Source organism: Lactuca sativa, chromosome 3 (assembly GCF_002870075.4).
Source record: "Lactuca sativa cultivar Salinas chromosome 3, Lsat_Salinas_v11, whole genome shotgun sequence".
Taxonomy (NCBI): Eukaryota; Viridiplantae; Streptophyta; class Magnoliopsida; order Asterales; family Asteraceae; genus Lactuca; species Lactuca sativa.
In genome coordinates this window covers 266,332,711-266,343,393 of record NC_056625.2, presented here as the reverse complement: position 1 = coordinate 266,343,393, position 10,683 = coordinate 266,332,711, and the positions used below count along the sequence as shown (strand labels likewise).

The 10,683-nt window shown below is 34.9% G+C and overlaps 1 protein-coding gene across 2 annotated transcripts; it reads left to right on the top strand.

The window, feature by feature from the left end:
• The first annotated feature begins 3,398 nt into the window (after positions 1-3,398).
• On the top strand, positions 3,399-10,391 carry LOC111919147 (TNF receptor-associated factor homolog 1a). Of its 2 annotated transcripts, none has more exons than XM_023914763.3 (13): positions 3,399-3,549; positions 4,068-4,282; positions 4,696-4,807; positions 4,890-4,978; positions 5,092-5,160; positions 5,233-5,362; positions 5,494-5,652; positions 6,281-6,665; positions 6,933-7,045; positions 7,137-7,284; positions 7,531-7,916; positions 8,550-8,733; positions 8,933-10,391. In XM_023914763.3, exons 2-13 carry the CDS (start codon positions 4,108-4,110, stop codon positions 10,145-10,147), a joined length of 3,165 nt encoding a protein of 1,054 aa, XP_023770531.1. In that variant the 5' UTR covers positions 3,399-3,549; positions 4,068-4,107; the 3' UTR covers positions 10,148-10,391. The 2 variants fall into 2 exon arrangements, with proteins under 2 accessions (XP_023770531.1, XP_023770530.1); XM_023914762.3 differs by having other exon boundaries at positions 7,134-7,284.
• The last annotated feature ends 292 nt before the right edge of the window (positions 10,392-10,683 follow it).

Sequence of the window (10,683 nt, the reverse complement as noted above, 5' to 3'; positions counted from 1 at the left end):
CGATATTGGATCTATTTCACCCCTACAACTAGCATATAATCATAACAAGAGTCACATAGACACCAAAAACATATAAGCATAACAGGAAATTGTTACAAAGACAACTATCAACCTCTAAACATAATCCGGTAGGCCGACATTAGTGCCTTCGACCCACGAGTACAATGAAGGAAACTCACCTCAGTCTGCTGACAATCCTATAGATGCTTGAGCTACTGGACCGAAGAATCCCTGCGTTAATCAATCAAATACAATCATGATCAATAATCATGTCGTAACCATAATCGGGACTTAATTCACTAATCCTGACTCTTAGGGTAAAAGACTATTTTACCCTTCTCCTCAACTGGCCCAAAAAACAAGGCCTAAACTCAATGGCACTAAAATCCCAATAACCAGCCCAATTCCAAAAGACACCCAAGGCCCAAATACAACAATGATTCCATAAAAGGCCCAACCAAATGCCAAAATTGTCAACTATCCATCCTCACGTTGTGACCAATCCTTGGTTACGTCATGCGATCTCACTCAGTCCAATTCCAACTCATCCAGACTAAACTCAGTCAAATCTAACATGAAAAGTCACCAGATATGACCTTATGTTGTGAGACCATCCTCCCATGTCGTGAGCTCCAAGAAGCTAACTAGAAACGAGGTCATTCAACCCTCATGTCGTGAGCTCCATGTCTCACGTCGTGAGGTCAGTCTAAAGCCAAAAGTCCAACTTTTAAGCCTTGAACTTTAACTTTCCAGAAGGTCTTGTACTGGAAAGTCGATGCTTTTAAGACATATATGTCCACTACATGTCTAGATCTCATTTGGGTCAAGAGTTGAAGAAAATACATCCAAGTTTCATGAAAGGTTCCAAAACTCAACCATTGTCTAGATCCGAACTCCATATTACTCTTAAGACCCTAATAACACATAAAGTTGCCAACTTTATGGTTTCCATTCATCAAACTTGCACAATTAAGAGGAAAAGTGGGACACAACCTAGATCTAGCCTCATAGAACAATAAAGGAGGAATCTTTGATACTTACAATGATCCATAAACCATGTAAGATGATGATGATGAAGATTCCTTGCAAGCCTCAACTCAAGATCACCTTCTTTTTCTTCTTCTTCTTCTTCTTCTTCTTCTTCTTCTTCTTCTTCTTCTTCTTCTTCTTCTTCTTTTCTCCTTCTTCCAAACCAAGAAAAGCTCCAAAATGACCAAAGATCAAGCAAGGATGAAGACTAGGGTTTCTTCTGAGGTGAAAGAGGGTTTGGGCCTGATAAAAAACCCTAAAATAAGTTTGGAGATGCTTAAATATGAAGGAAACCCTAAAATGATCATGGGCTTGGGCTGCATCGACTCTCACGTCGTGAGACCAGTCCAGAAAAAAAAGTTTGAATGAAACCCATCTCACGTCGTGAGCCTCCAATCTCACGTTGTGAGGCTTATTTTCCTCCAAAATCCACCCTTTTGACTCCTTGAAACCCTAATACGATTTATCTTGGAAAACGGGTGTTATATCAGTAATGAGCATTATGCATTTGACATTAAGAAATTTGTTAATTATTTATATCAAATACTAATTAGGAAATTATATAATATGCCATATGCTTAAGTCAATTACCAAATCCTATTTATTAATTATAGCAAATCATTGCATTGTACATTTGAACTTTTTTTATTTTAAGAAAACATATGCATTTGATTGATGCATATGTTTTTATTTTCAAGAAAACAAAGTAAACAGACATTGTGAACCAAAAAAACTATCAACGATAAAGACAACAACCATAATAAGGCATTTCTTGACTTTATGTATTATTAAATTCATTTATCGGGGTTCTCGTTTCACTTATGTTCATCCAATTTTTGGAAAATGAATGGAAATTTTTTAATTTGGCAAACACAAATTGGATTCTTTAAAGTCTTGATTGTCTTCTAGATACTTACTTGGTGAAATCTGAAGCTCTAGAACCAACGATTAGATTGTTTTTTCCCCCATTTTTAGCCATGTTATTAGTTTATCTTTTAGTACAACATTTTGTCAGACAGTTTATATGCATGCTAAATTACCATATACCGACGTTAAAAATCGCAATGTACACAAACCCACACAAAAATGTTTTATTAAGAAAAGATAATAATAAGAAGTAAAGTTGTAGAAAGCATAACAATTACTTGAAAATTGAAAATATTTTAAATCATAACAAACTCATCATGTTAAGGAATCACAAAAAAGGTTACCTTGTGTATACTAATGCAATTCTTCCCGTATCAAACAAGATTATGCTCTGGGTGAGAAGGCAAAACAATAGAAAAACCAAATCAAATGATGACTTCAGTAAGGATTTACCGGAAAGATGCAATAAACGTTAAGGCAGTAAAAAAACTAAACAAAATAGACGGTCGGATATACCTGTGTGCACGCAAATGTTTTTGATTATCTTCCATTTAAAAGAAGGTATGCAGTGGATTGAAACAACACACAGAGGAAGGAAATTGTATAGGAAAGTACTCATCTGATGAAACTTATTAATTTCAAGTAAAATTTAAAAAAAAAATCTTAATTGTTGCATTGTTTTTTTTTTCCTATTTGTTTCACATTCAGTGCAAACTGACAATTTTTCATGACAAATCTTTGAATATGGATTGTAATCCTTGTGTATCTCGTTGGTTTATGTAGAAATAGGAGGTTGATGTGGTTTTCCGGTAAGATTTTAGATGTAATTAGCAAATCAAAGGATATTATACAGTTCATTGGTTTGCTCCTATAAATGGAGTTCACTCTTTGAACTTCATTATATATATGGTAAAAAGTAATATACATTACAACCCCACCTAAGCTTAGGTACTAAATCTCATGAAACTACGTCGTTTTTTTTAGCTAAAATATTGCAATTAGGGGATTCATGATTAACAATTGACGTTGCAGATTCAATATTGAAACAATAATTTTGATAGAGAAACAAAAATATTAACTATTTTTGACATTCGTGATGATGGAAAACAATAATATTTACTAACGTGAAATAGTAAATGATAATGAAGGAAAGAAAATATGAATGGTTAAACGATAATAGTGAAAAGAAATACAATGAAGAATTGTATATCTACAAAGTGAAAACTAAATCTGTTATATTATTAACATGAAACTGCATAATTTAGAGGGCAGTAACTTAGATGAGGCTACAATATATATTTCTTATCATATGTTTATTTATTTATTTATATATATATATATATATATATATATATATATATATATATATATATATATATATATATATATATATATATATATATATATATATATATATATATATATATATATATATATATATATATATATATATATATATATATATATATATATATATATATATAGTAAATATTTTTATTTTCGCTTTTACTCTGCTGCTCCTTGTACCTCAAATCTCTAACTTTCTCTCTCTTCTCTTCTCTGTTTTCTGTATCTATCTCTCTTCGCCTCTTTCTTAGACCTAAAATCAGCTTCCGACATCGTCATTCAACAACTTCTATTCTTTGCTCTCAGGTTCTTCTATTTCTCGTACCATCATTCGATCCGTCAAACTTTTCAATCTGTCTCTCTTGTTAATTTAGATTATCATCTGGATTTGCTGTTATTAGGGTTTGGTTTTTATTTGATGGGTTTGCATGTTAATGATCCTTTCTTTTCTTTTCTATTTATATATGAATTCGGATTACAAGTCAATCGGACTTACATGGGATTTACGGAAAAGGGGTTTTGCAAATTGCGGTATAAATATAATATTTATAGATACATATCTCCATCCGCTAGTGTTATCTGCTCGTATCTTTAATTTACTTCTTCTCATCAGTTTGATTGTTATGCTATTTTTCGAAGAATGATTTTAGGGTTTATTCAAGATTTTATGAAACTTCCTGATAGAATTCCTTTCATCGAATCAAAATCTATGATATTAGCGATTGTTTTGATGTTTCCAATCTTTACATCAGTGCTGTAACCCACTATAGGGACTAGTGTTCTGATTTCTGAGTTTGATTATGTTGTTGCGTTTGTGATTTTAGGGAAAATTGGTGAAGGGTTTAGGGAGTTGTGAGTGGTAAAATGGCGGGGAGTTCAAGTGAGGAGTCTGGGTTTAGCAGATCATTAGAGGGATTATCAAATGGGCAGCAGCGTTCTGGTGAAGCATTGGCTGAATGGCGCTCTTCTGAGCAAGTTGAGAATGGAATCACTTCAACTTCACCTCCCTACTGGGATACAGATGATGATGATGATTGTGGTATGCTTCTTTTTTTTCTCTTTTTTCTCTTTTTTAACTCCAATTTCCAGTCTAGATTCTGCATATATAGAAAGTTTAATCAGCAGAAAGTAATATCTTTTTGGTAACTCTTTCTTTGAGGCATCCCAATTGTTAGAACTCATACTTAAGTTATGAGAATACATTCTGAAAGATATATGGATGGTGAACTTATGATAAATCCACTTATGTTCATGTTCATGTTGATTATAGGTATCCTATTAAATTACTTCTATTTCTGTTTAGTATTACTTGAAACATGATAACTATTGCAAGATCAACATGTAACATAAAATAATCAGTAACCAAGTTTCACAAATTTTCCATTGTTTAGAAATTTTGTTGTAATGATGTTAATACTTGTTTATTTTAATAAGTTTTGTATTGACAAACAGGACCAAAACCTTCTGAGCTATATGGAAAGTATACATGGAAAATAGACAAGTTCTCACAGATTAACAAGAGAGAGCTTCGAAGCAATGCATTTGAAGTTGGTGGCTATAAATGGTATGTGTTCTTTCTTTATACTTTTTGTTTTTTTTTTATTCTTTTTCATATCTTTTTATAAGATTCTTGATATTGGCTTTAGGTATATCTTGATCTACCCTCAGGGGTGTGATGTTTGCAATCATCTGTCTTTATTTCTTTGTGTTGCAAATCATGACAAGCTTCTTCCAGGTATGGTTGAACAACATTTCTTTCAATTTAAATTTGCTTAGATTAATGAGAAAAGAAATCAAAGTAGGATTCTACAAGAAACAAATCAATGACAGTTTTTTTTTTTTTAACAGGATGGAGTCATTTTGCACAATTCACAATAGCTGTGGTGAATAAAGATCCCAAGAAATCAAAATATTCTGGTTGGTTTTTATTTTTTTTGGGAATATGTATTAAAAAAACAAGGTTATAATTGTCTAAATATACATTTTCAGACACGTTACATCGCTTCTGGAAGAAAGAGCATGATTGGGGATGGAAAAAATTTATGGAATTATCAAAAGTTTTAGATGGATTTGTTGATGCTGATACTCTCATAATAAAAGCTCAAGTCCAAGTTATAAGGTTTTTACTTTTTTTTTTTTTTTTTAAAGATTTTTTGTGTTGAGAATTATGGGGTATCATATATAATTTATGGACTATGATTTTTTTTGGCTTATGATAGCAAATGCTAACATGTGCCACTGGTTTTGAAGGGAGAGAGCAGATCGTCCATTCAGATGCCTTGATTGTCAATATAGGAGAGAACTTGTGAGGGTATATTTGTCAAATGTAGAGCAAATATGTCGCCGATTTGTTGAAGAGAGAAGAGGAAGACTTGGAAAGCTGATAGAAGATAAAAATAGATGGGCAAGGTATGTAATTTTTCTGTTTTATTTAATTGTCTTTTTGACTTAATGCAAAAAGAACAATTTAATAGAGAAAGTCAAGGAAATCAGGCTTTTCCCATTAAGTCCTAACTTTTTTCTTACGTTTTTGCCCTTGTTTTTTTCTTCAAAAGTATTTTAAAGCTTCATAGACAACATTCAATGAGAAAAATAAGAAACACTGTATATAGATGTTTCTTCTTGACTTAATGCAAAAAGAACAAATTGATGGAGAAAGTCAAGGAAACAAGGCTTTTCCACTTTCCACATTAAGTCAATAACTTTTTACAAATTTTCTTTTTCTTTCATTTCCCTAAGTGTGCAATTGTTTTCTCACATATCTTTCAAACATCATTTATCCACACATCCATTGAAAAAAAGACGCAAAGAACAAATTAATAAAGAAAATTCTTTTTTTTTTTTTCACCAAGTCCTAACTTATTACAAATTTGCCCTCAAGTGTGCCATCATTTTCTTAAATTTTTTTCAACATCATTTAACCAGACAATACTTAATGAGAAAATAAGGAAACATAGCCTATGTGTAAGGTACTTGACTACATTTTGCCTCATCTATAAAAAGAGTTCTTGATATTATTTTTTTATTTTTTTTTCAGTTTCTGTGGATTCTGGTCTGGAATTGATCAAAATTCAAGGCGCCGAATGTCAAGGGAAAAGTCAGATTCAATATTAAAAGTTGTTGTAAAACACTTCTTTATAGAAAAAGAAGTCACATCAACATTGGTAATGGACTCATTATACAGTGGATTAAAGGCTCTTGAAGGTCAAAGTCAAAGTCAAAATCAAATTCAAAGTCAAAGTCAAACCAAGAACAAGAAGGCCAAAGGACAACAATCTGATGCAGAAGAACCACCCATACCCGTTGTCCGGATGGAAAATGACACTTTTATCCTTGTTGATGATGTATTGCTTTTGCTTGAAAGAGCAGCCTTGGAACCATTGCCTCCAAAAGACGAAAAAGGCCCTCAAAATCGTACTAAGGTCAGACCATATTCCCACTAAAATCTTATATACTTTATCATTTTTCTTTTTTCATTTTGTAGAAAACTTGCTAATATTCCTAGTTCATAATTTTGTTGTTTATATAGTCCCTGGTCTTACTCAAACTCACAACTTCAGTCCATAATTTCAAGTCGTTTTATATGGGTCATGGACTATATTTGAAAACTTTGAAAAGTTGGACTTGAGTTGTGAATTTGCGTATAGTACAAGGACCAAATTTGTAATTTACTTTTTTGGTGGTGGCAGGACGGTGGATCAGGGGAGGATTTCAGCAAGGATTCTATTGAGCGTGATGAAAGGCGTCTCACTGAATTGGGAAGAAGGACTATTGAAATATTTGTGTTAGCTCACATTTTCAGGTAATATAAAATATAATACTCTACAAAAAATAGCCTTTCTTATTTACTTTTTTTAATTTTTTTTTTAAAATTTTGGTATTTGTTACAGCAGTAAAATAGAAGTTGCATACCAAGAGGCTGTTGCTTTGAAAAGGCAAGAGGAGCTCATACGTGAAGAAGAGGAAGCATGGATGGCTGAAAGTGAACAGAAAGCAAAACGTGGTGCATCTGAAAAGGAAAAGAAATCAAAGAAAAAACAGGTTTGTTATTTCTTATATTATAACAAGGGTATTTTGGTCATTTAATAAAAAAAGGAAGAACAAAATTGAATTCAGAATTCCTTCCATCGTCCCTACTCCGTAAGAAATAGTGAAGCCCATTTAAAGGATTCGGACGGATTTGAATTCCATTCATTTCACAACCAAACACACTATGGAATGGAATTGTGAATTCCGAACCACACACACACACACACTATAACTTCCTTAATTTTTTTTTTAATTTAGGCGAAACAGAAAAGAAACAACCGGAAATCGAAAGAAAAAGGGCGAGATGAAAAAGCGAAACCTCAACAACAACAAATCATGGTTGAAGATGCGGAGTTGTTAAAAAAACCGGATACATTGGAAGACGTTTCCGATGTTGATGTTGATGTTGATGTTTCCGATTCCGCCGATTGTGTGACTGAAGCCCTTCTTCGTCCCGATTCCGATGATCGCGATTCCAGCCCCGTGAACTGGGATACGGACACCTCGGAACCGCATCCGCCCACAGAAGCTTGTAGCAGCGGGATAATTATTGCACAAAATGGGGACAGAAAGAGTAATTCTGTCATGGATGATAGTTCATCAACATGCTCAACGGATTCACTCCCTTCAGTGGTCATCGCCAGGTCATCATTTTTCGGATTTTCATAATTTTCAGTTCATTTAAATGTTTTTAAGGGTTAATCTCATAAAAGACCTTAAGTGTTTTTCAGGATTAAACCTCGTTTTTTTTTTGACTGAAAAAGACCTTGTATTTTTTCATTTTTCCGATCTGGCCCTTTTAGTCATTTTTTTCCAAAAAAATTGTGAAGCGTGGGGTTTTTTATGAGAAAAAGGGTTAATCTAAAAAAAGACCTTATATTTTGTGTTTTTTCGTGATTAAACCTCAAATTTAATTTTTTTGCCTAAAAAAGACCTTGTATTTTTTCGTTTTTTTCCGAAAAATCCCTCAATTTTGAATTTTTTTTTTCCGAAAAAACCCTCAACCTTGTAATTGGCAATTGCTTTCAAATAAACCCTCAACTTTTTTAGTTTTTCTCGAAAAAACCCTTGCATTTTACAATTTTTTTTGGCAAAAGATTACTAAAAGAGTCGGATCGGAAAAATGAAAAAAATACAAGGTCCTTTTCAGGCAAAAAATAATTTTTTTTGTTTTTGAGGTTTAATCCGGTAAAAACACAAAATATAAGGTCTTTTACAAGCTTAACCCTATTTTTAATGGTTTTTGTGTAACATGGTGTTTTTTATACTTATTTTAGAGGGAAAATGAAGCGAGGAAAGGCTACCGGTGAAGTGATAACACGAGTCAACAATATGACGAAACCGCCCTTGGATGTTGGCTCTGAGTCAACTCAGCCAAGTGGCGAACCGGACTGCGACGTGGGTGCACTCTCGTTGCAGGATAAGATGAAGTGGCTCGAACCGGATGTCATCAAGAAAGTGGTATGGTACTTTTTATATAGCATCACCTAGAGGGTATTTATGTCTTTTTGTAGAAAAACTACTTTTTGTCCCATCTCAATGGGACAAAAAGTTGCAATTTGTGTTCCATTGACATCTGTGTCAATGGAACACTAAACACAGAACCAGTCTGTGTTGACATGACATGACATTACAAATCTTGTGTTTTTTTTTACAATAGGAAGAAGTTGTTCCGCTACAGAAAAAGCTAAACATAAAGGACGATTTAGACCCCGAGAGACATCCAAAGGAAAAGACGACAATTACCCCATCTTCACCAAAAAGCCCTTCAAAACCCTCACCACGTGCCCTTCAAAAATCCGACCTCAAAAGAAATCTCCAAAACACCGAAAAACCAATGGTCCATAATACCCCCACCCAAAAACCAACCGAAAAGCCTTCGATAGTGCACCAAGGACCCACCCCGGCTCACAAATCCATAAACGGTCCCACCATATCAAAGCCGGTCCCACCCATGTCAAGACCACTGAGTGCACCTTTAGTCGAAGTCTCCAGACCCACCACAACCACCGTGGCTACTACACCCGTTATTCCCATGGTCCAAACCACACCGTTACTATCACGCTCCGCAAGTGCAGCCGGATACCTCGGGCCCGGACCCGACCCGTCACCCATGGGTCAAAGCTACATCCCGTCATCTTACCGAAACGCGATGATGGGAAGCCCGGTTTCCGCCACCTCATCCGCTTTTCCAAAACCAGGAGTAGGGGTAAATTCGTCATTTTCACAACCCATGTTTTTACCTCAAGAAACCGTTAGACCGAGCTTCTCCTTCGGGATGATGAGCCAACTTTCAAACGGGCCCCAGTGGGACCCGAACATGGACCTTTACAACAACAACAAATCGGTTCCCATTCCCGTTCACATTCACACAACACAAGGAATGTTAGCCGATGAATTCCCGCACCTCGATATAATCAATGACTTGCTTGATGATGAGTACACTATCCCCGTGGGCCCTAGCCCGTCGTTTAACGGGCCCCGGCATCTGAGTCATCAGTACAGTTTTCCCGGGGAAATGGGTGGGTCGACGCTCGACCCGGGCCCGTCAACGAGCTTGTGTCGGTTCGAGCGGACACGGAGTTACCATGAAGAGTTCCAACACGGGTACAATGGTGGTGGCCCGTTTGAGTTCACGAGGGATATGGTTCCGGCCCAACCGGGTTTGCAGTATGTGAACGGGTCGGGTCAGGGTCAAGGTCAGGGTCAGGGTCAAGGTCAGGGTCAGGGTCAGAATCAGTGGCGGGTTGGTGGGTCGGATCTTTTATACGGGTTGAGAAATATGGATGGGGAAGGGTATGGGTATCAGATGGGTCCACCGGATTATTCGATGGGTGTTAACGGGTATAATGTGTACCGACCCAATGGGCAGTGACTCGGTGACTCGGTGGGTGAGTGGGTGAGTTGAGTGAGAATTGGTTATTATTATTTGGGTGTAATAATAATAACGTATGTGAAGGAAAAAAAATGGTGTTTGGGTTCTTTTTTTTTTTTTTTTTTTTTTTTTTTTTTAGATTTGGAGTGAGGTTGTATAACCCTTTGATAAGATAACTCTTTTTTTATTTTTATTTTGAAAGAGTGAATTCTGTTAATTTAAATCTTTGGTTATTTTTTTAGAAGTGGTTTTTTCTTTTTTTTGTTTGTTTATTCATGGATTTGGAATTGAAATATGCATTGTTTATTAGATTGACGATTTTATGTTAAGATATTACTTGGATAAAATTTAAGAATAGTTATATAATTTTATATCTATCATCGTTTTGTGTCTAGTGTCTATTTTCATCTGCTTTTCTTTTTATTATTAGGTTGACATGATCATAAAGAATCAGAAAGATCATATGCAGTCTTCTCAAGCATACAAAAGTGATCATTATTACACATTCATAGAAATCGTTTGAAGTAGAACATCAT

Bases quoted from the DNA above. Each gene is read 5' to 3' on its own strand.
- LOC111919147 (XM_023914762.3), top strand. From the start codon at position 4,108: ATGGCGGGGAGTTCAAGTGAGGAGTCTGGGTTTAGCAGATCATTAGAG. The intron at 7,046-7,133 runs GTAATATAAAAT...TATTTGTTACAG, and splicing joins GTGTTAGCTCACATTTTCAG to CAGTAAAATAGAAGTTGCAT. The intron at 7,917-8,549 runs GTCATCATTTTT...TACTTATTTTAG, and splicing joins CCTTCAGTGGTCATCGCCAG to AGGGAAAATGAAGCGAGGAA.